Source organism: Fundulus heteroclitus, chromosome 12 (genome assembly GCF_011125445.2).
Source record: "Fundulus heteroclitus isolate FHET01 chromosome 12, MU-UCD_Fhet_4.1, whole genome shotgun sequence".
Taxonomy (NCBI): Eukaryota; Metazoa; Chordata; class Actinopteri; order Cyprinodontiformes; family Fundulidae; genus Fundulus; species Fundulus heteroclitus.
The window spans coordinates 13,187,028-13,213,293 of NC_046372.1; the positions used below are offsets into that span (position 1 = coordinate 13,187,028).

At 39.8% G+C, this 26,266-nt stretch overlaps 1 protein-coding gene and 1 pseudogene across 1 annotated transcript; both read left to right on the forward strand.

Moving 5' to 3' along the window:
• The first annotated feature begins 6,590 nt into the window (after positions 1-6,590).
• Positions 6,591-22,250, forward strand: fgf10b (fibroblast growth factor 10b). Its single transcript, XM_012865583.3, has 3 exons — positions 6,591-7,699; positions 17,778-17,881; positions 21,446-22,250. Exons 1-3 carry the CDS (start codon positions 7,240-7,242, stop codon positions 21,635-21,637), a joined length of 756 nt encoding a protein of 251 aa, XP_012721037.2. The 5' UTR covers positions 6,591-7,239; the 3' UTR covers positions 21,638-22,250.
• A 2,402-nt stretch (positions 22,251-24,652) lies between these two features.
• LOC118565123 lies at positions 24,653-24,766 on the forward strand (annotated as a pseudogene).
• Positions 24,767-26,266: the final 1,500 nt, after the last annotated feature.

A 26,266-nucleotide genomic window follows, 5' to 3' on the forward strand; every position in this document is an offset into this window, starting at 1 on the left:
GGTTGTTTGTGGGGTTTTGCGTTTGATTCCCTCATAGACCACATATGGATTTGAGCTTAAGTATCCCAGAGTGAGGTGTTTTTCTCTCTGTATAACATCTGCCTAATGATAGTGTACCCAAAGAGAGGGGCCAACATACTCACAATAATGCCAAGTAAAATCAGAGACACATGAGAACGCTAAATAGGCTCTTGCGCAGTTATATTGGTAGCGTGATGTGGCACATTACGGAGAGAAAAACGAAACCTTTTTCTGAAACAAAATAGCCTAAAGTTTATAAAAAATCTGAAACATGCATTGTCATGGATTTTTAGTATGTGACACACATATACAGGAATTTTACATCTAACATGAAATTCTATAATAAATCAGTTTCATAGTAAATACCACAAATAGTCTTAGATTTCAGTGCGTAGTATTCTAGTGTTGGTAAATACTAAATAGGTGGGTTATCATATTAATTTCCCTGGATTTATTCAAACTATATGTCTCTACCATAACTTTCAGTATATTTTTACCATGACAGAACACTTTCTTCCACATTTTTGCTGCGTCCTTCTGCGCCAGTTTGGTCAAACTGCAAATGTTACTTGTTATGACTATTTTACGACAATGGCTCTCGTGTTGCCACTATCCCACAAGAGTCAGTAGAGGGCATGGCTAAAAATGTTCGGCAGACAGATTTTCCCACCTAAGCTGTGACTCTGTGCAGCTCCTCAAGAGTTAGCAGGGGCCTTTTGGCTGTTTCTATGCTGCGCTTGCCCAGCTTGTCACTTTAGGTGGATGACTATGTTCTGGTAAATTTGCATTTAAACAGCACTGAGATTTTAGATGATGCATTGAATGGTTCTCCATGAGATGTTCAACAATGGGATGTTGTCTTAACCTTAACTTAGCTTTAAAGGCCTCCACACCTTTCTGTCTTTTCCGCTGCTGTGTTTCTTGGTCTTCGTGATGCTGTTTGTTCACTAATGTTTTATAAATACCTCTGATACCTTCATAGTACACCTGTACTATAAAAGGGGCTGAATACAAACGCACTCCACACTTTTAAGATTTTATTTGCAGAACAAAATTTCAAAACCACATATATAGGTCAAAATGATTTGTCATTTTAGGTCAAATCAAATATAAACCAGAGAAATACATTCAAGTTTGTGATTGTGATATGATAAACTGTGGAAAGGTCAATATAGTGTTAAACCACTGTAAATCCATCTGGTTAAACATACTTCACTATCATGCACGTGTCAATAGTTTTCATTTCAATTAAATTCTATTAAATTTTATTTATATGGCAGCAATTCACAATATGTCATCTCAAGGCACTTTACAAAATCAAATTCAATCAAGTCATACAGACATATTGCTAAAAGGTTTCCTATCTAAGGAAAGGAAACCCAGCAGATTGCATTAAGTAGCATTCTCTCCTCCTGAAGAGCGTGAAGCCACAGTGGACAGTTGTCTGCATTGTCCATGGCTTTGCAGCAATTCCTCATACCCAGTATGCATGTAGCGACAGTGTAGTGATGGGTCTCGATTGTTAGTTTTGGTTCAGAGGCCAGTTGTACGTATTCACAGTAAAAATCCGATTTATCCTGAAGTTACCCTTATTTTCACTCCACGTGAAAATGGTCTAAGTCTTGTTGCTACCTGTCTGTTCACTGTCTTAGACACAGTCTGGTTATTAAATCTTCATTTAAATGCACAACATATATTTAAATGTGGCCAAATAAAAAAGGCAATGATGTTTTATAATGATGTTTTATAAAAATAAAGAGACACTAGGGAAATAAAAGCAATTTGTTTATGGACAATGCTTTTATGCTTTTATTTTTTGGCAGCTGTAACTGTGTAAATTTCCTCTATTACCTTTCACAGCCATTTTTGTTTTTTGACAATGTTTTTAGTTTTGTATTCTGGATTCGTGCAAAAGCTTTACCAGAGCAGCAGCCTGTAGGGAAGGATCAGGGGCACATTTGTTTTGCACTCCTTTCTCACCCTGAACTTTGAAAAGCAATTCCGGAGGATAGATGTATAAAGATACGCTAAATGCTAAAGCTGTGAGCAAGGATGGAGATCAGTTCAGCACCAGTCCCTGCAAATCTCACTTATATTGCATTTGGAAAAAGAAAAAGAAGACAGGCGTGTTCAGGTTTCCAAAGAATTTGCTCCTTGGCCTCTGAAGACGTCCTGCAAATCTTGTACGTCTGTCAGCATCATTTCAAGCCTCTGTTCCTCCGAGGACCTCACTGCCTCGGAGGGAAGAGAACTTAAAAGACTTGGAGGTGTATCTGGACAGTTTTAAACCGTTCTGTCTCACTCAGTAAGGAATCTGTGTGCTCCTGTCCTACCAGCTAAAAGCAAAGAGAATTTTTTTTTTTTATTCTGAGCACAAACATTGAAATTTAATTTAAAATGATTCCAAACTGTGTTGTATTTCATCAATAAAATTACACAAATCAGTAAGAGGGGACAAAAAGAATCATTGATTGCAGTTTCAAAGGAAATACTGCAAACAAATAAAACAATCTCATTACAGATGTGTTTTCTACCCATACGTTTATGAAATATAGATCAAAGGATTTGCACAGCAATTCAAAATTGTGCAAAAACTGCACCACTAATCAGTACAGCTGAAGCCATTTCCACCTCCGTGCTGTCTGCAGGTCATCACAGAGAGAAGGGACACTGCAAAGGAAGTGCTGATAAGATTTGTTTTGTTTGCATCCCCAGATAAAGTCACGTCAGGACAAGAGTTAGGAAGACCTCTGTTATGGCCGCTGATTTGCTGACCAAAACAGGGGCTTATGGAAAGAGAGGGAAGAGCTGGGCATTCACTTGCAGTTTAGAAACAAGGATAAATGAAAGTACATAAAACTGCCCGTGGCGAGTTTTCCTTGTCATGCTTGATTCTTATAAACAACACTAATATCTTTCACATTTTCCAAACATATTGGACATTGCTGCGTAGTCTGCGGTGAAATTGTCCATCCTGTGCCGGCCTTGCCTTGAGGACTGAATTTTTCAGCCACTCTCATTGGCTGAAGGTCACTCAGACACCTGAGTCACAGAGGAAGGCAGAGGTCTGGTGATTGGAACTGGATAGCCTCATTGCATTACAGCATTTCAGGAGAGATAACACAACGATAAAGCCTTAAGGGGAAAAAGAGAGGCCTTTGCAAGAGGATAGAGATAAAGCCGCCATCCAGAGTGGAAGCAACAACGGTAACTTAATATGATTTTTATCTACAGAGATAGAGGGGGGCGGACACTTGTCGGGATGCTCAGGTATTAATGGGTCAATTTCAATTTGTAATACTTATCCCCTTCACACTCAACCATAAAACCACAGATGGCCCGTTAGGATAAGAAAAGACTTAAAGTAGATGTTCCACATAAATCTTTCACAACAAAGCAAAGAAATTTGGACACAAGCTTAGAAAGTCTACATTTTTCTGTGTTTATAAAGTTATTTTAAAAAGTAATTTTTGTATTGCAGTGCAAGTAGCTGAAATCTTCAAACGCTCGCCCTCACCTTATGACCGTTGATGAATATTTTTCTGAACTTGGTTATGCACAGAAGCGACTGTCTTATCATCTGAATAAGAGGATGTCACCTACCAGCTCTGCTTGCACGGCCCGCAGGGTAACAAAATCAGAATGGTTGATCCAGTCAAAAACAACAGCGCAGCCCTGTCTTCTATGCAAGTGTACGCACTTTAAGTGGACTTGCAGCTGTAAATTTGCCTGATTTTTTTCCACAGGATGAACACGAGCAGGAAATATGCCGCAGTGGTGTAGTTGTTCTGTTAGCCTTGTCTGTTTAACAATTGATTATTTAACTCCTGCTATATATCAACACATTTATAATTTATAAACCATAGAAAATTTATGTGAGGATCACAAAATCCATTTTTATTAACAAGGGTATTCATTTTTTTTTTTTTTTTTTTTTTACATTTATTTATCTGAGATATTTTAACACAACTTTTACAAGTAGGAGTAAGTGGTACTTGGAGTCCTCTGTTAACCCTTGTCCTCAACCCTCTTTAAATCACTTTGAACTAAAAAAAAAAGAAAAAAAGAAGTAAGGTAACAGAAAATACGTTTCAACAGCTTTAATGCTTTTTTTCCAAGTTACCAATTTCATTTCTGAATACATTGTGAAAGTCATATGTCATTTATCACATTCCTGACATATCTATATGGTAAGGGAACACTTTTTACTGCAAAGTCACTTCAAATGACACGTCACATATTGATAGGGGCAGTGATCCCCCTGGGGTCCAGCCACTTTATTAGGTACACCTGTTCAATTGGGTGTTAATACAAAAGCAAATTAGCCAATCGCATGGCAACAGCTCATTGCATCTAGGCAGTGGTTTAAAACTCAAATCAGCGCGGGTCGGTTTCCTGCAACTTTAACATGTGTCCCTTGCCCTATACACCTGAATAAAATGGATAATTACTTTACTAGAATGCAGCCACGCTCTACAGAGTCTGCTAATGAGTTATTGTTTAAGTCTGGAGTCCAGAAGCAGAAATACATTCAAAGATGCAGAAAACCCCCCGACGACTGGAGTTCGCATTTGAACATCTAGACGTAGGAAAAATGACTTGCTGAAGTTCAAACTGACCAAGAAGGTTTGGAAGAACGGGGATTTGAGAGACTGAATATGGCATGGTTATTGCTGATTCTCACACGCAACCATCCATCGAGATAAAAACGAATGATGTGAAAAAGAAAAGGAAATGTGCAGTAAGTTGCAGTTGTGTGAATGAAATGCTGTGTGGATGTCGGGGGTCAAGGGGAAAAAGGGCAGACTGGGTCTTGTTGTTAGAAGGGCAATAGCAGCTGCAATTGTAACTTACACAAACTCCTTTCCATAAAAAAACAATGACAGGTACATCAACAGAGTTTGCTGAGACTTACAAGAACCTTGGCTTGGGAACTGACAATAAGCTTTCATTTAGGTCACGTACCAAACATGTGAAGAAGTCGAAGATCAAACCGTGTTTTTCTTCAGAAATAGATCTCGCTTTTCTTTTAGTGCAAAGAATCGTTGCATCTTAAAGATCTTCCTGCCTCTGTTAGACGACTGTGATGCTGTCTCTATGAACACACCTGCCACCCCTCTGCATATGGTGGATGCTGTCTGCCAAGGAGCATTAAGGTTCTTAAGACTGTATTAATCTCTCATTCATCAGTGTATTCTATATTCTCAGGTCAACTGGCCATAAAATCATGCATTTATGCATTTTCATCTATAAAGCTATCCTTGGACTGTTCCCGCCTTATTAATGCTCTTAAGTCACTTAGGCAGTCCAACCACAGACTTAGTTCTCAGGACTTTATCTCTTTCAGTGCTCCATTCAAACAATCCTACAAAACCTGCTCTTGTTTTTAGGTCATATTTTATTAGCTTACTTAAAGGTAGAGTGGTTGATCTCTTTCGGCTTCGACTTCCAGGGGGTTCAACTTATCTATTGGTTGTACCACATGTCGAAGTGACAAATTGACAGGGAGTCTTAAGGCTGGTGGGCTGAACAAATCTGATGAGTTCCTGTACTTTTTGTGTGTCAAATATAAAGGTATCATGTCAAGAAGTGCACTGTAAATTAGAGTATGCCAATGGTGTGATCATTAAACCAAGGCATACAAACCAACAATCAACTAGGAAATACGGTGAAGAGTTAAACTTTAGAATCTGTTACATGTTTCAACGGTTCAGGATAGAAAGTATCAAGCGCATGTAAGTACTGTGATGAAGAAGTAAGTGACATGTCCAGAGTCATTTTACAAGGACAAGTCTAATTCACAGCTGCAAAACTTGCTGTATACCCCCCTGTCACACTATTGCATGCTTTCCTTGCAGTTCAATGGTAAAATCAAGGTGTGCCTTGATTTTACATTAACAAAAACACTTTTTTGTTAATGCATTAACAAAAATGTGTTTTTGTTAATGCATTAACAAAAACACCTTACACATTGCAAGGCTGCGTCGTGACGGGATCTGGGCTGGACATTACATTTCGAGAGGAAAATATGGCTCTTGGCCATTTTAGCTGAAGTACACACAGTATGACGGGCTAATTAAATTAACCAATAAAGCAATCATCATTACAATCAGCAGCTGGAGGAACAGATCCAGTGCTATCTGACTGCTTCTTCCTGCCCAGGACCATCGACAAAGATAAACCTTGTCATCACCTCTCACCTACTCTCATAAGTTACTTTTGTTTGGATGAAGGGATGCACACACACGCAGGCACGCACAAACACATACAGACACACAGACACAGACACATACACACACACACACACGTGCGCAGAGCAATACTTGCTCCCATATGTTAGAGGAAGTTGAGTAATGGAGGAGTGGATCTAGTAACTCACAGCCTTACCAAACACCTTCACACAGCACACAATTATTTTCTGGGATCACTCTGCAGGTGAGGAATTTCTAAAATCAACGAAAGGACAAGAACACTGCAACCCTAGGACCTCCCCAGACGTTTTTTTTTTGCATGAAGGTGGAGTCATGGGGAAGAGGAGAGCTCCTCCAGAGAGCGGGATGAGGAAGAAAAGAAAAAAACAAAAGGAGCAGGACAACTGAAGAGAACAGATGGATTGTCTGACGTGCATCTGGATGTTTAGGTCCTGAATCCTGTTTTTGCTTCTCTTAGCTTCTCTTTCAAGCAGGTTGATGTGAGGGGGCCAATTTTGATTTTTTTGATTTGTTTTTGTGAAGCTTTGACAAGCCTTTTTGTTTTATCTGGATATGAAGTTTTGTCTCTCTTCTTTTTCAACCACACGTTGCCTGGAGGTAAAAAGGATCTCTCTGGAGCAACTGAGAATATCAATTTGAACATCGCAGGCAATCCCGAAAAAAGCTGGCCATCACAAGAAAGACCCTGGTTTGTAACTAGAATCTATGACTGTTTCGTCTTATTTTGAAGAGTTTCTAATATTCAGCCTTCCATTTTCAATTTGGAAATATCTGCTTTAAAACACGGACCTGGACGTGTTCCTCAGATTTTTTGCGCAGACAAAATGAATTCAGCGGGATATGCTAACATTTCACGCAGGTGGTGAAGAGTCTGGACACAGCGGGATCACCTCAGCCAGTCTGGACTGTGGAGGGCTCCCCTCCCTGCCCTCGTAGTCTATCCTCGCCCCCAGCAGCATGTCCCAGGCTCTGAGGCTGCTTCTAGTCCTCCTCACAGCACACTACCATGATCAGATGGGCTGCTGGAGGGAGTAAGGCTGCTTTTGCCTCGTTCTGCTCCTGGACTGGCTTAGTGGCTCGCTCTGGCTCTGGGACCAGCTTCCGACCAAAGTCATCAGGACTCTTTTCCTCCTTCACTTTCTCTGTGCTGGTTGCACTGCTGGTTTTTTCCCTGTGCTTACCTGAGGTCGCCTGCCGTCAGCTCCGCAGAAACAGGCTGAGGTCCCCCGATCTGGAAACATCTGGAGTTCCACTGAATGTTTCAGAGAGTGAACTGATCTCCAGACCTAAAGCCACCAGGGACCCGCTGGGTCGGGCTGGAGGACCACAGGGGAGGCATGTGCGCAGCTACAATCATCTGCAAGGGGACATACGCAGGAGAAAATTGTTCTCTTTCCAGAAGTTTTTTCTGAGGATCGATAGGAATGGACAAGTCAATGGAACCAAGAGCAAGGATGACCCCCTCAGTAAGTAAAATCTCTCAATGTGTAAAAATAGGCGGAGAGGTGGGGGGGATCAAGATGAGCTCCTCATCATCCACCATCTATTAGTTCAGCACTAAGTTTTAAAAATATTAAATTACCCTATGCTCTTCTTCTGGTGGTATTAAATTTCAATAAAAATCTTCTTTAAATGGTCAAAGATTCTGCTAATTGAAGAATATCTGGATAAAATAAATGAAACACATTTCCCAGGATGCCCATTGGTTGCTGGTTTGGAAGAAGAATTTCCAGTCTGAGTTCTCCTTTTGTTTTAAACCAGACATCTCACTGATAACTCTCCTGTCCAAACACTCAGCACAATGATGGTAGCCCTCAGTCGGCTTAAAAAGGAGCAGGAGCAGATAACTGGGCCATTATCAGGCGGTCTTCACAGCCCTGGGTAAACAGCGTTGATAAGAGCCACAGAGGAACAGGGCTGGTGCAGATGGAGGGGGGGGGGGGGGGGGTATATGAATGTCAGTCTCATTGATGCTTTTAGACCCTTTTCCTACTTCTCTTTCTATCTCCCACTCACACAGCCCTTCTATCAGTCCAGGTCTGAGCAAATTGTACACTCTCAGTCACATTTGGGACATTTGTTTGACTTTTTCCACTCAGAGAAACATGTCTTTAGAAGTGATTACACGTTGTTTGTTTCGTTGGATCTGTCAGTGAAGCGGCATTCTCATTTGTAACCCAGCATCCCCATCGAGCTTCGTGTGTGTGCGCCTATCAGGCACCCACATGTTCCCCGTAGGTGTGTGTGATCATAACATAGAAGACACTGATACGTGCTCGCACACTTTTTCATGTGTATTTTTTTTTAGTTGTGATCTATTTAACCAGGTAAAAAACAGATTCAGAATCTCATTTGCAGAAGGATCTTAGTCAAGTTCATAGAACATTGAAACAGTGATAAGATGCAGCCAACCATTAACAAACACAATAAAAAACATATAAGATCTCCTTTAATATTAGCGCTGATATTATTTAAGAGTTTTCTCTCCACCAACTCTTTCATAGACTGGTTTACCTTTGCTGTTTTGGTCATTTTTGAGTGAAGTGGTGATGTCTATCAAGCGTCATCTCTGCAAATATAAAATACCTAGGTTTTCATTTTCTAACACCATGTCTCAACCCCATTTTACAAAGAAATGTTCAATAATTTGATTAACAGTAAGAAAATGTGGTTTTATGACTTCAATGACTAATAACAGCAGGAGACAACGTTTTCTGTTTTGTTTTAGGTGTCAGTGGTCATATGCAAACATTTCCCACAATAATGACAATTTATTTCCATAATTTATGAAAATACTCATCTACAATGTTTAAATACATGGGTAGGAAATTATTTATTTGAAGGCACATAACAATAAAAGGAATGGATGAAATGGCAGTTAACAAAATGAGAGTTAGAGAACGGGGATTGGATAAGCAAAGAGGCAAATTGACACAGAGTCTTAAAAAAAACTGCTAAGCTGAACAAATCTAAGTAGTTCCTGTGCTTTCTGCATGTCAAATATGAAAGTAAGTCATTAAACAAACCATGGAAGACGAACCAACATTCAAATACGAAATATGGCATAGAGTTAAACCATTAGAGTATGTAACACATTTCAATGCGCCAGAATAGAAATATGAGCAAGTAAGCCTGGTGATGAGGAAATCATGTTAATGACATTACCACAGTCAAGCAAAGACAAGAAATTTGCAGACACAGATCTTTTTTGTATACTATTATATATCTTCTTTGGAATTGAATGGCAAAGTAAGATATGCCACAAAGGGTAAATAAAGCTTTGGCATTGCCTTCGTACGCATTTAAAGCTGTAGCAGACATAACTTAATTACCAAATAAGTCAGGCAGTCTTTGAGTTTTTATGTTAGGACATATTGAAATGTTCTGCAAAGTTGGGGTCAGGGCTGTCACCTGTCATGGACTGCACATGTTCACCACTGTGACAGCATTTACAGTACTGTTACTTAAATATCGCAGCAATAGCCAAATAATACCACCATTCAGTCTTGTGCTCTGTGTTCTTGGGGTGCAGTGAAACTGATAGCATGACCTACTTTCTGAGAATTTGGATTATGTATATATAGGGGTACTTATAGAGCATTGATATTTCATTCCCAGATTGTCAGGTGGTACTTAAACATTTAGAAATAAATTTTGAGATGGTGACATCATAACAAATAAGTTGGCCCTGTCCTGATGGAACAGAACATTGAATTCTACACCCCTGATACCAGTATACATGTGCTATTCAAACCATTCAAATATATCAAAAGCATCATACATATGTGGAAGACAGAGCTTTGTGGTTCACAACATTCATTTTAATAACCTTAGAAGAAAGTTAAAGTTTAATCATACTGAATGTAACAAGTTTTTCAACCACACACATTAAATTAAGTTTAAAAGATCAAGAATTACCTGCTACCTAAATATTTGAGCAGCATTGCTAACTCAGAGTAAAGATAGACTAGCACATGTGATTTTAAGTAGGTTTTTATATACATAGATTATTTTCAAACATAATTTAGAGTTCGCTCAACAATATTAAAGGTGTGGCTCTAACGGATTACATCACTGTGTCATCTGCAAAAAACTTTAAGTGACAGATGCGGAGATTCAAACCTGTTTTTTATTTTCCCAGTCTTCCGGTCCAGCGGTGAGTGTATATAAGAAGCTTTACTTCTCTTGGGTGAGCCTGACCGCACATTCAATCAAAGTGAAATAGCACAGGGGAAGCAGAACGTCAAAGGAGATGTTTGTTTGGACAAGGTCATGACAGAAGAAACTTTATTGAAGCGATGCCTTTACTGCTACCTTTGTTAGCAGTTTCTTTTAAGTCATAAAACTGGAGTGGAGCAAGGAAGTCTGACTCAGTTTTTCGTGAATTTACTCTAAACCTTATGTTTGTTTGAAGGGTGATTTACTCCTCTGTCTTTGTTTTACTGAGTCAGTGCATCCTCTTTTTTTTTTTTTAAAAAAAAGTCATTTGGTCTTTGCAGTGGATCGAACACCAGGGCGGGAGGTGAAAGGGTGATCCTCTAGAGGTACAAGTTCATGAATGAGCTGACTGAATGTCTTTGTGGCCACATCAAAGGTGTGCATCTTCAGTATCAATAGTGGTGCCATGAACAAGCCTAAGGGGGTCTGGGGACACTGTGTGTGGATTATATGCTCTCCTATCAGGTTCACATGGTAAAGAACACTACACAACAGCAGATTCAGTCTTGTTTCTGGCCCCTGGGGCTAGGCATGATCCCAGAAATGCCGTCTTTTGTTAGAAGACCCCTCACGGTCCCTTGAAGTCACAAACAGGTTTGTCCTACCTTTTCTGTTTGCAAGAAAATGATCCATTTGATATATTTGGTGTACTTTAAGCGGTGCATTGAATGTGCAGAATTTTGGTTTCAAGTGCTGCAGTTGACTCTGCAGAGACCCGACTCACTCCGCGTTACAGAGCCCGTATCCAGCCTCCCACAGATTTATGGGGATGCCAGTGTAAAACTGTCCCACATGGCTTTCCAGCCCGCCAGGGGCCTGTGCTGAGGTTACAGAGGCAGTGAAGAGGGGAGGGAGGTAGTCCTGAAGTCAGCTAAGTAGTGTGTAATTAAAATATCTATGATTCACAGCTGACTTCTTTCATATTTATGGGGATCTAGTAAGTCTGAGTGATGAGTGAAACATTTCCAAATAAGAACGCAGTCCCGGTGAAACAGTTTGGCTCATTGTCCCTGATGGTGTTAGAGGGGGAGCCTGTCAAGATTGGGCGTTAGTGTATTCATGGGATGTAAGCCACGTGTTCAACGCACTTTGCGGCATGGCTCATGAAGTGTGTCCGTGGGTGTATAGCTTCATAGTTGAGTGTGTATGTGCACATCTCTGTGCACATTTATCTTTTTTTAATCAACGCAAATACAGACGGTGGTCTTCTGGGTTCCAAAGAGGGAGATATAAGGGTTGTTTTTATATACTGGATCTCATGTGTGGTCTTTCTCAACTATTAATTGGGTTTTCTCACCAGGGACAAGCTGTTGGTTTTAATGTTTGAATCCAAAATGTTATTGAAATACCAGCAGAGTTTTCTGTTTAGTTACCTAGGAGAACAGTCATTTAAACTTGGTTTAATTTTTTCAAGTTTAGAATAATTAACATGAAAATCACTAGAAAAGAAACATGAAAAACTTTTTTATATATTTTTTCATGTTCCTGGACAGGTACCTAAGTTTCTAACTATACTTTGTCGTTAGGAGGTATTGTGGTATCTGCATAAGACAAAGGTATTCAACCCTCAAATTTTCTTTTAAAATGGAACAAATATAGATGAACAAGAACATGTAAAACCTGTCAAAAAATGTGTTGGTAAGCGTGTCACAACTTACAGATATGATTACCTTTCATTTGCACCGTTGCTTCAGAATATACACAAGCATCATAATGACCCTAAAATAGCGTTACTTAACCTCGTTCTGCTTGTTGCAGACACTCTGTCTTCTCTGACGAAGGTTTCACTAAATTCTGCAGGGTAAATGCATTAGAGGCTAGGAGTTGGCCGCATCTTTTTTTTTTTTTATTTAGCTAACATTAATTTGACTACTTGGTGGCACTCATAGACTGTGTGTGAAAGATTTAACTATAAGCAATGGAAAATAGATAAAAGAATACAGTAATATCATGGACACCTGACAGATGCTAATTGTACATTTTGCACTCTAAATCAGATTTTTACATAAGTGGCAAGATAAGAAAATGTGTGACTGCACTTTTTTTTTAGGGAAAAAAGCAACGCTACAAGCTGCAAAGTAATTTTTTTCTTTTTTGGCATCCCACTGTGGAAAAAGAAATACCATGAGTTCCTACTTGCTTAATGTGTTTTACCACCAGCCTGCAATTCAGTGTTGTAATTCTAAACAAGAAACACATCCAGTAACCAAAAGAAAACAAAAGCTGCAATAAATAAATTGCCTCCCAATTAGCCTGTTAAGAATAGCAGTTATAGATTATTTTAGACCGAAATGAGTGGAAAAGCACATTCACCTGTAACGTTTATATTTATATGTGTGCTCGTTGCGCGTGTGTGCATGTCTGTGTGCACATTAGCCCGCGTGCATGTGTGTATATACAACCTGTCTCGCCCCTGCCTCCGGTGGCTGACTTTGATCAGTGATCATTACAGCCTTTCTAATCCTCACTCCACCCCCAGTCTCACTGTCATGGCTCCTCTGTCCTCCTCTGTTCTCCTTCCTTTCATCCCTCCCATGTTTACAGAGCAGCCAGAGACTGCCATAGATTGTCTTACATCCTCACTCCATACCTGACATCTGATCCCTTACAGAAAACCAGCTCCGCTCAGATCTTCAATGGCCGTTGTGTCACAGTCCCCACCACCGCCTTGCGGCCTCAGACCTCACAGCCCCGAGGTGCCATCGTTTGAACTAGAAACCGATACAGTCAAGACTTGGTGGACAAGGAGGGAAGCTGCTGCATATTTAAGAGGGGCATTTGTTTCTGGGGGTGGGTGGGCTGGGTTGGGGGGGAGGGGGGGGTGCACCTGGATTCTCCACTGTCCACTCATGTACATGGCTGGAGGCCTCAGGCAAAGGAGAGTGGGAGTGACTGTGGACCAGAGTGCCACACAAACAGTCATCAGACACAGACAGGGCTGCAGATCTGATCAAAGGATGTCGTTGACTCTCCGGAGTTCACGCCCCCACACTGGACTCCGTCTGTGTGTGTGTGTGTGTGTGTGTCACTATGTGTGTGTATGTGCATGTGTGCGCCTACACATGCAAGCTTATCTAGATAAAATAACGACAGCTCACAGGAAGTGGGGAAAGGAAGTCAGGGAGGGCGGCAAGAAATCAAACATGTCATGGGAACCAGCGGGACTCACACACCAGCAGCAAAACACGAGACAAGTGGGTTCTGTGGTCAGAGGACACATTAGGAAGTTATATCTCTCTGACCTCTGATACTGAGACCACACAAATAATCGCAGCTGTCTGTAGGAAAAACACACGCTTGTTACCCCAGGTATAAATTAACCCTTCTGCCAGCCTATGAGAAACCCAAATTATTTGTGTAGCCTAAATACCAAACAGAGCATAAACAGCCTGAGAATCTCTGTGCAACACACCTATTAATTTTCCAACAAAATGACCTGTGCAGCTGGAATCTCTTACACAGGTGTAGGCTGTAAAGTAACTTTATAATATCACCAAAATGATAAACGTGCGGAGGAATAATTGTAACCTTAAAAAGAACGCCCACACATTCCCACATGTAAATGTCCTGCACTTTGAATGTCGCTAGTCATTATTCTTACAGCTCCTTGGTTCTTAAACTTTGGCACCAGTAATACTGCTGGTATTTGGGCTGCCTTTAGTGTTACTCTTAAATGTCAATATCACTTACGCACAAAGAAGATGTTAACAAATCAACAGTGACGCAACTTTTATAAAGACAAGCTGCATAAGAGATTAGTAAGAGCCGGCCCCAGGAATAAGCAAAGTACGCTTCTGCTTTGAGTCCACAGGAATGGAGGGGGCGGCGAGGAGTGTTTGAATTTCTATACAGAACATAAATAAATTAAACATAAATTAAAAGTCGTGCTTTTCAACAATGAACATATGTCTAAATCTGCTTCCAAGTATTTCGGAAAGCCAAATTTCATAGAATTTCTTTTATTATTTTTTTCCAGAATTTCAAGCTATCTAAAAATGTTATCGAACTATACAAAGCTGCAGTTGTAATCATGGACATTATGGTATACTGGACTCAAGCAGCAGGCCAAATAAAATCCTTATATGCACAACATTGATTGATTGATTGATTGATTGATTGATTGATTGATTGATTGATTGATTGATTGATTGATTGATTGATTACTGCAACGATGCTGCTGGAGGAAGCAGCCCAATTCAGTAGCCCCTTCTAAGCCTTGAGTTTTCATTTTCAAATCTATTTTTTAAACCTGTTGTGTGTTTATATTTCCTTTTATACCATCCTGCCTTTACACACAATAGAGCTGAAAGTTTCGTGGACAACTTTGTTTTTAATTTATGTTTTTACAGCACTTATGTGCAGAGACCATGTGAGAGACCATGCTATCGATAGCTCCGCAGTGCTGCCCCCTACAGAGCGCCATGATAGTTTAAAAGTAGGAGACACGGGACCTGCATCAACATCAGCTGTTGACACTGAATAATAAGCCCTGGGTCGACCTGGATATAAAGGCTCTCCTCTATAAGAACGGAGCCTTCAGATCAGGAAAAAACGAGGAGCCGAGAGCTGTGCTGAAGGAACTGAGAAGGAAGATCAGGGATCATCTACATACTGGGGAAAGTACCACAGGTTTGGTGGAGTTGTGGCGAAGACCACACTTCCAGATGACCTCAGAAGCTACAAGTCAATACCATTGACCTTGCATCTGATAATTGCCCTCAAGACGTTTGTCCACAGCCATCTTCTTCCCCTGCTGAGGCCATCGAGTGAGGTGCTCCTACCAGCCTCACATTGGGGTGGATGATGCCATCATCTCCATCCTTCACAGACCTCTCACCCACCTCGAGAAGCATGGAAGCACTTTGAGGATCTTGTTTGTTCGTTTTTTCCAGTGCCTTTAATATCATCCAGCCAGAACTTCTGAGGGACAAGCTGGAATTGTCAGGAATGGACCAAAACCTTTCCCAGTGCATACTGGGCTACTTCACTGGCCGTGCGCAGTATGTGAGGACACAAGGCTGTTTCCTTGGCAGACCGGTCTGCAGTATGGGAGCCCCAAGGAAGAACTTGTAGGTAACTTTCCTGTTCGTCCTCTACGTTGAAGACTTCTCCATCAACTTCACGAGTTGCCAACTTCAGAGGTTGTCAGATTACTCTGCCATATTCGGCCTCATCACAGAACAGGACGACTCAGAGTACAGACAGTGGACCCAGGACTCTGGACTGGTGCCAGCAGAATTGTCCCCTGATCAACACGAGCAAAACCAATGAGGCCAGTGGTGGATTTCTGCAGGCACAGACCCACCACCTCAGCACCGGTGAAAATCCAAGGAGCTGACATTGAAATAGTGGTCTCCTGAAAAGTAGATTGGATCGCAACACAGATGCTCTTTAGAGGAAGGGTCGGAGAAGACTTCTACATACTGAGGAGACCGAGGTGTTTTGGAAAGATGGGTGCTGTGGTGGCATCAGCTATCTTCTGTGGTGTGATTTGTTGGAGCTGGAGTTTATCTGCATCTGAAAGGAAGCAGTTAGATAAGATCATCAAGGAAGCAAGCAGTGTCCTACGATGCTCACTCAACCCAGTGCAGGTGCTGGGAGAAGAAAGAACTTTAGAAAAAATAGTGTTAGTGTTGGACAATGGGCCCCCCCCCCCCCCCCTCCCCCCCCAACCACCCACCCCTGCATGAAGCAGTTGTAGAGCTGGAGAGCACTTTTAGTTCTCTGTTTCCAATAAACCCAATAAATGTTGACATCCCTGCTGTTTTTGTGCACTTTTTCATTAGTTGCAAATAGTCTGTTGTTGCTTTTTATGCACAAATATACACACATGCATGTTTTTTTTTAAATGTAATCACCCTACACAGTTGCACATTTCTTTCAATCTGAGTATACTATTTTTATATACACTTTTTTTTACCTTTAAGTGAATCACTATGCTTACATTTGGCTTTTATTTTGCTGCTGAGACACCTGACTTCTTCCATTGAGAGGCAATATAGCATATTTCTGATCTAATCTATTCTATTCTCCTTACAGCTTTTTTATTCTAAACAATTCTTTTGAAAATAGACGTTTATAATATTATTTCCCTTAATCATTTTAATTAACTCTGAAGTTGATAAAAATGTATAACTTTCATTCTTTTATTTATTTATTTTTAACTAATAATGTGCCGTAACTAACATGAGAATCAGGAAAATCACATTCTGTTGCAATACATTATAATAATATAAATTTATTGCAGCCTTAATATGTTGTGGAGGTCCAAGTCCCACAATACAATGGAAAACTACAACCTGTCAGTTAAAGAAATGTCATTGAAAATATGAATAACTTATTAAACACGGGCTTGCATAAAACATAATTATGCACTTAATTATTTCATGGTTGAAAGTAGATGATGTTTAAAACCAGTTGTGATAAGGGCCCAGCGTGCAAAAGATGAAGCTTCAACAATTTTATTGCAGGACCCCAAAATCTAACTCAACTTAGGGGCTTCATACAATCTAAAGGACTATAAAATGAGCTGCTCCTGCAAATGTATCATTGCTTTATCAAAAACATCTTAAAAGAAAGAAGTGTTGTGGAAACACTTTTTCCTAACTCCCACTTAGATCTAAAGCTGGCAATAGTGAACAAGGAACAAATGCCGGTGTCTTCTTACAGTTTACTGCACTCCAATTACCCGCAGACGCTGGAACCTGGATCAGCTCTTCAGACCCAACTTGGCCGTGAGACAAGTTCACAAATCAGTGGGATTTGCTAATTGATTTGACCAGGCTAGCAACTGTTTGCATCACAAACTGCTTAGTGCAATTTCTCTGCTAGTTTTATCCTTCTTTCAGACACTGCAACAACACACTATGGGAGTTTGTGGAAAATTAACAATCAAAAGTGTAAATAAACTGCTTTTACTGTACCTAGTTGTACTAAGCTCTATATGCAAGGCGACTATACTAGATTTTTGAGGTCGGGTCTGAAGAGAATTTTCCGATTTGTTAATTTTTTTGTCTAACATAGTTGGAGATATTTACTCCTGAGTAAAAATGTAGCACAGTTTTAACATGTCTGTCTGTATGATGTTGCTTTATTTTATATTTTCCTATCATTTTTACTGAGCTTGTACTTGTCATAAAAAGTTTGGACATCACTGTTACAGATATTTGTATTAGATATATTGGCGTGGATCTGAATTTGATGTTATCTTATAAATGCTCCAGCGATCCAGAAATTCTTCATTTAGTTGTGGCGCATGCAGGGGGATCTTTTGTCTATTTTGATAATCAACATCTAATAATATAACATTGTTTTTCTAACTCCTAGGTATTTTGGAAATCACATCAGTGGAAGTGGGAGTGGTGGCCATTAAAGGGCTGAACAGCAACTACTATCTGGCCATCAGCAGGAAAGGCGAGCTGTACGGAGCGGTATGTATCCAAGTCAGAGGTCAATCTGAACGCTCCACAGAGAAAGATAGTGTTAGATTGTTCGGCTTTTATCACAGGCAACCTTATCTTCACCTCCCTGCCAGTGGGATCAACTCTCCAACCAGGCCCGTGGACACATGCAAACCTCCGGGAGAACTATGCAACTCTGTGCACATCTTGTCCAAAGACAAAATGCACAAACGCACAAAGCATGCAAAATCCGTTTTTGTGGTTTGGATATGTTGAAGTGAGGGCCAGTGAAGTTATTGTCAGTAAAAGTTCCCTTATCTTTATTGGAAGGATGCCATATTGTTGTGAGTTAGTGGGAAAGTGAAATCACAGGGTGGTGGGGTGCAAATCATTAGTCAGATGGACCCCTTATTTCTTCTGATTTTAGCTATTCAAATAACTCAAAATGAAATGTACATATCAGTGGGATACAAGTCTTGGCACACTTCCAAAATAAATTTATTAAGTTGCTGTTTTTTTTTTTTTTTGTTTTTTTTTCTGCTTTAGGCCTATTGATAGAACAACGTCCATGTTACAACGCTTGAGTCATTTATCGAGACACAGCAATCATTAATTTTGGAAACATTTTCTGATCATCAAATTTGTGCTGCACCAACCTGTGGATACCTATTTTTGCAGATTTTTCATTTAGAACTCTAAATAAACTTATCCTGTTCTCTATTACATGTATACATATTAAAACATCTTAGCGGTGAAATGATCACAGACAGTTAAAAGGGATCTGTCTTGTTCTGCATCACTGAAAATCCACAATTACAGTAAAATCTTCCAGGTTATTCAGCAGAGGTATTTGGCAATCAGACTAAAACTAATTCCAGAATTGCTTTGACTGATTGTTTAACATCACAGATTATAGCTCTCCCTTTTTATCTCCCCTGAAGATGTGCATCATATCATGACATCCTAAATGTTTTTGTACGATAATTTAAAAACTGGATGCATAGCATTAGTCCGACAACCCAATAGTCTGACAACCCAAACCCTAACCCGACAATCTAAGGCACAAGTCATGACTGTTCTGTCTAATGTGGGAAAAGTTTAGTTTTGTTCGCCATGCACTCACCATGAAGTTCAATCTAATGCCATCAGAGAGTACTAGGCATGGTAATTGCTGATACAGATGAGATGAATTTGGGCATAGGCCTAGCGCATGAGTCTTGTCAAGGTATAGGCCTGCTAAGAATCAATACTAAAAACCAAGCTCATTTTTTGAAACTGGGTTGTCGGACTAATGGGTCATCCGACTATATCAGACTAGTGGGACTGTCGGACCAATGGGGTGTCGGAGTATTGTGGTGTCTGACTATTGGGCAGACCCCGACAGTTGTCCCTGTGTGTATTCAACACAGAGACAACTGTTAAATAGACAGGTACCTTAACTGTAAGACCATTAAGGGATAGCCAATGTTTCCTAATCCACAACAGACAGAAGTTGACTTCCCAAAGGATAAAACAGAGAGGGTTTGCTGTAATACCTTCATGTTATCTGCTGAAGTCTAGCACTCAGTCCTAGGTCGAATTAACAGCCGATAAGTTGCAGTTTCCATTGTAGAAGCTTCTTACTGCCCTTGTTTCCACTGACTTCACTCTTGAACACCTCTGTGATTCTGGAAATTATCTAAATGAGCCTTTGTTCCACATTAGGCTAACAACTTCCATACTAAAAAGTGCAAATGCACATAAAAAAATTTTTTAAAAATTCAACCTGTAATTTTATACAATGTTGCCAACTTTGAAACTCTTTTCTAATAAAGAGCAAAAAATCTAGAGCTTTTTCTAGTTGTTATTGGAGACCTTTTGGAGGTCCAGATATGAAAGTGTGTATCGCTCTTACTGCTCACCATCAGCAGTGGCTGCTGTTGTTGGCTGTGCAGGGGCAAGACCATCATGCAACACTCCCTCCTGGCTGCAGGAGGAGTGAACATTCAACCCTTTGTGTTCAGACTGAAAATGACTCGAGTCATATATGCATTTGGCAACTTTTCATGTCAAAGAAAACGGACAGAATGAAGTTCATTTGTCGTTCTACACATATTGTATTTGGATGGATTTGTCTCTCTTATATATGAGGATATTCCTCCTGCCTACGGTGTCTAGACAATCGCAGAAAAAAATAACTACATCGCTGTCTCTTGTAGAATTCAACTTATCTCATTCAACTAACACGTTTATTTCTATTAGGTAATGAAACATGCATCTGTCAAAAGATAATAAAACACTGTAAAAGTGTGATCTAAACTCAGAAATAACCAGCCATGATCAAAATTTAAATATTACTTTAAACCTAAATCTTCCATGGCCAATTGTGCAAACTAGGTGATGAGATAATTTAGTGACTTTAAGAACAATCAGTAGTTGCTCACCTTGCTAAGGAATTGATAACGCTGATTTTGTGCAGTATGGTATGGATGTTGTTTGGCTAAGAAAACTACAAATTTCAGAGTCTCTTGTGAAAGTTTAGATAGTTAAGGTTTGCCAGATGTGCTGTACCTCATGAATAGAAGCATCTACGGTTTGAGTTGTTCTAAATTGCTAAAATTAGCTAAAAAAGGGTGGTCTATCCACAGACATATATACGTAGACGCGTCATAGGGCGCAGGTTCGCACGTCAACATCACCGCCATATTGTATGTGGCAGAAAAAAGTTGAGTTCTGTTATTCTGAACGTGAATCAGAGAAGATGCCTCATTCCTGTGCTGCAATAAATACACACACACACACACACACACACACATATATATATATATATATATATATATATATATATATATATATATATATTGTGTGTGTATGTGTTATGAATATAAGGATCAATTTGGTAAATCCAAACATTGTGGTCTTCATTTTTTCATAAAAACCGTGTCACATGTGAGCCTTTAGGAACAGACTTTTTGGGTGAGTATTAAAGAGGTAAAATTAATAATATGAGGAAAAAAAGTCCTAGGTCAATAAAGTAAAAATAAACAAACAAACACAAAAGTGATAATGTTATGATAAAAACATCATATTATGAGAATTAAGGGGGAACATTTCCAGAATAGATTATTTTAAATATTTTTATTCTTTAGGAGAATAAATTCAGGAGAATGAAGCTAAAGGGATACGAAAATAAACTTGTAATAATACAAAAACAAAAATATTACGAATACAAAGTATATTCAGAGATTAAAGTCCCTCTGATACTGTTTAAGTGACTGAGTAACTGCAGATTTGCCACATTTAAGATGGCGGACGCTCTGACGCATCGCAGCAGAGGCAGAACCCGCCCAATGACGCGTCTACTATTATATTATGTCTATGGGTCTATCTGAGTAGCTTAGTCTTCCACCGCTATCAGGGTTTCTCTTTTCTACAAACTCACTGCAATATGACATCCTCCTATAGTTAGACAAACCTTTTAATGATAAAAAATAAAAAAATCACAGAACTTTACTTTAGAAAATCCAAGAAATTACACATTGCAAAAGTCGATGTGCACTCGAAAACGACTCACGTTCAACCTCACTTGACAAAAACACGTGTTTGTTTCCGCAGAGAGAGTTTGGCGTGGACTGCAAGCTGAAAGAGCGCATCGAGGAGAACGGCTACAACACGTACGCGTCGGCAGAATGGAAGAACAAGAAGCGGCAGATGTTTGTGGGCCTGAACGTCCACGGGAAACCAATGAGGGGCATGAAAACCCGCAGGAAGAAAACGGCCACCCACTTCCTTCCGATGATGGTGTGAACCTAGGAGCCCACCTGGGGCGGAAGCCGACACACGGAGCACTGGAGGTTCTCAATACCAGGCAGCCATGAAATAAAGACATGCGTTGAAAAGTCTCACCTGGGAAAAGAAAAGAAAAAAGGCACTAACACTGTTACACAAAGTGAACTCTTATTTGGTTGAGATTACATATTTCCTTCGAGTGAGAGATGTTAAACTGAATTTTGAGTGGCACCAAAAGCAGCAGTTATCTTTATTTTTTTTTTACTGTGCCAAACAGTTTGAAGCTGGAGTCTGTGTATGATGTGGACAACACAGAAGATACTATCCAAGTTGGATGTATCTAAACGTGTTATTTATAATTCGATTGCTCCAGAGAGACAAGGAGAAGGGACAGACGGAGAATTGGCAAAGGGCAAGGTAATATTCAGATTATCGTGACGGCATGAAATATTAAGAATTTAAAGCACATTTAAAGTAATCGTTTGATACTTAACCACTGAGTTTTGGCTGAATTTTAATGATTTATTTATTTTTGTGAGATATTTAACTGGAAGGAACACCGGCAATCCTCTGCGTTCTACTTTTTATAGGATCTCTATCATGTGAAAATAAAACTGCTATTCTTCTTCTCTGCAGCAGCGTGGATCTTTATTCCTTTTCTCACAGAAGGGCACAGAAAAAAAAAAAAAAGAAAAGAAAAAACGCAAAGTTTCAGCATATGCCCTAAGAAATCCTGGCGAGCTTTCAGGTCATGGTAGGTCTCTCTTTCTTATCTGGCCTACTCCGAGGTAGGGAGGGACAAATAGCAGCTATTATGCTCGGCCAGATCCTCCATGTGGGAACCATTCTGCTAATGATTAGTTCCCAAACAAACGGAGAAATAAACCACAACAAAATCGCAGGGAGATAACTTCCCTGGAGTGACCTGCAGATGCTGACATCATTTCCTAATATCATCCAATTCCTCCGGGAGTGGCAGCGATTCCTGATTGTGGGATAGATAGATATCAGCGAAGCACCGTCTTACGGTAACAAAATAAAAATAGAATCAGCTTTGTCACGATAATCCACATGCCCACTGGGAGGGGGAAAAAAAAAAAAGGTCTGTGCAGGAGGATCTGACTATGTATGAGGGAAGAAAGAGGGATATGACCTGCGTCTGACCGCCCACTTCCCTTAGTAATCATTTACAAACACGCTAATCAATGACAGCTGTCTTGATGGCAGATGAAAAGACTGTGCGGGGAACATTAACACCACAGGCTTCCGGGCCTCATGTTCTCTTATCCTGCCTTTTAGAGCATCTATCTCTGGACAGGCAGTAAAAAAAAAAAAAAAGAGTAGGAGAGGAAGTGGAAGACAGAGACATAGAAGAAGGAGAAACAGACTAAACATCATTTGGAAATTGCTCCAAATTGGCCTGTGAACAGAACCACAACTAAAGACAACACCAGTTGCGTTATCTAAATGTATTCCCTTAATCTTTGGAGGACACACGAAAATATAGTGTTTGATATCCAAAAGGATTTTACCAAAGCCAGCGAGAGATTTATTGGGCCCCAAGGTGAAGGTGATTTGGGGGGGCCGACTCCCACCGCCCACCGTAACGCCACCAACGTGGTTTAGCTGAGCTTTTTACACCCCTTACTTTAAAAACCAAGACTTTAATATATTTCATTGTGGTAGACCGACAAAAGTAGAGAATAATTTTGAAATGAAACAAGGACAGGAGGTTTTATATTGAATAAAAATCTAGCCCACTTTATTTTGAGCTCCCTAAATAAAAACTCATTGTTGCCTTTCAAAGATTAAGTAATAGAGTTTATCAAAAGCACATTCATGGCTCAGTCACACTCAGTATGCAAAGCTAAGTGGGATTCTGCGGAAAGGCTTGAAAATACGTGTTCAGTGATACTCGCCATCAAACCGGTGGCTGATGTTGTAGTCTGTTAATGTGCAAAGCTGGTTTTCTCCCCCCAAAGGGACGCGTGGCTGTAATAGCAGTGAAAGGTGGTTAAACAACTTATTGACTCAGGGGGGGGTGAATGCACATCGATGTCGTCAAATGTTTGTTTGCAAAAATTGTTTTCCTTCCACTTCACTTCTTATGTGTCTATCACATAAAATCCTGATGAAATACGTTAAATTTTATGGCTGATACATGGCAAAAAAAACAAAAAACAAAACAAGGATGTTATTCTTTATTATTATATTTAAAGACCTTTTGAAAAATGTTTATTTCCATGAAGAAACCAGATCCTTCCCCAGCTTCCCATCATTTTTTTCTGAAACTCAACCTCAAAGAAATACAGGTGAGTTAATAAACTGTCTGTGAAATTCATCGTGAACAAATTAAGGAAACTGTTGAGTTTGAGGCCTGTAGACTCTTCATTACGCTTGGGGGGGGGGGGGGGGGGGGATTTTGGCCTTTACTGGGAAGGTTCCCTAATTGTGTGTTTCACTGTGGATCAATGATGCCGCAGAAATTGCCTTGCAACCCTTTCCAGACTGATAATTAAATTTTTCAGGGTCCTGTTGTTTCTCTTCTTTTCTTGAATCTCTGTAGATCGTGAGTTACTTTTTGAGATCTTTTAGCCTACTTCATTTTGCCAGAGAGCTTCTGTGTATGTGATTTCTTGATTTTGCCGGTGTGGCAGTAATCAGGCATGGGTGCGGCTGGTGGAACCAAACCAAAAGATTTGGTTGATAACATTTCATTCATTAGTTGATGAAGAGGGCAGTTGTTTCGTTTTTCTAAACATTTGGCCAGCGTGGTCTGCATTGCTTCTGTCCGTTATGGGCACTTTGTATTTCTTCAGGTTGCCCTGTTAAAATTTCCTCCATGATCCGAAACATTTAAGTGCAGCAATAACAGAAGAAATCTGTCAGTGGGCAAATACTCTTTTCACAACAATGAATATTTACAAACAAAATATGTTCTTGATAGAACTGCAGTCGTTATGAGTTTTGGGGTTTCTTTGTTGTCTTTGTTTTCTTCATTTCCCTGTTTATGTGGGGAGGTGTTGCTTTATGGCTACTTCTCTGCATTTTGGCTAAGATCAAGTGTAACACCTGTTCTTACCAGTTTATCATTGGAAACGTCCCCTACCTGGTGACCATATATTAAACCGATTTTTTGGAACATTACGAGAATAAATTCATGATATTACCAGAACAATGCCGAAATATGAGAGTAAAGTTGTAATATTATGAGAATAAAGTCACACAATGTTTTTGTTTTTTTTACTTTTTATGTAGTATTTTTTCAGGTTTGCATAGAACACACAAAAAAAAATTAAAGAGAAGGGGAACAAACATAACAAAAGGTGTAACAAAGTCATTGTTTAGGGGGTGTGGGGGTCTCGCAGGTCTTGTGTAGTTTTGTCTGGCGTTCCAGTCTTATTGAGGGTAAGTCCGGTTTGTGTAATCAAGGGATTTTCTCCAGAAAGTCACACAATGGTTTTAAAGTCCTGATACTAACAATAATTTCATGCTGATGTGCTAAAAAGACTTGGTATTTTCTAATTTGTAAAGCCAATACCAAAATATAACTTTACAAGATGCTCAACATTCCTTATTTTAACAGGGACTGTGACTGTGCTTTGTAGCAAGAGTTCTCCTAAAATTACCAGCCACCAGTCTTTGGCTCTGTTATTTCAGGGATCGCAGGCTGAAAACTTTGGGAACCACTGTTCTAGATTATTCAAGATTTTTTTGTTTGCTTTGATTATTTCTTTGCATTTTTGTTCAGCTCCATTCATGTTATCTCCATCCACTCCATCTGATTCCCATTATCTCCTGATTGACTCATCTGCATTATGCCATGCTCCACTTGTCCCTCAGTAGCTGTGTATACTTCCTGGTTCCCATTGCTCTACACTGGATCCTCCTGTTACCATTACTGTTGTCTTGTGTTTCTATTGCTGTAGTTTTCCCTGCTTCATCTTATAATATTATCGTTTATAATTTATCATTTAATCTTCCCAATGTTCATCCTACGTTACTGTCTGCGATTTGGTCCTGCTTCAAACTGGCGTATCATCACAGCTTCTCTTTGTTTATATCCATATCAGAATTTCATTAAAAGAGGTGAAATTATGTAATCATTATTAAATTATCTATTTTTTCTTCTCATTTCCTAGATTTCGTCCCGCATACATTCGTATTTCTGAATTTATTGTTTTATGACCTTTATATTCTTGTGTTATGTTTCCCGTAAACTTTTACACAGCTTAGTGTTTCTGGGGAACAACGATAATAAGAGCAGTTAATGATTAAGTCAATCACCGGCCAGGGAGAGCCTCATCATAATGCGTGCACACACCATTCGTCATCTTCGCATTGCCAAGGCCTGGGAATGTTTGAACTCTCTCCAAGATGCTGGCACCGGGGTAAAACAGCAATAACCCAAAATAGGTGCGCTAATCTTTTATCAAAGTGGGTCTCTGAATTTCTGGCTCAGGAATTCTCTGTGGCATAATACGATCCAGCTTTGGGAAACAAGTGGAAAATGCCTGGAGGCCAAATGCAACTAATGAATGCTTACGCTGAATGTCTGGTGCAGCACATGTTTGGAAAAGTCTGCTACTGAGAGAGCTGTGACGAGAGATGCTTTTACTCTGTGATGGAACAATGTGCTTCTGGTCT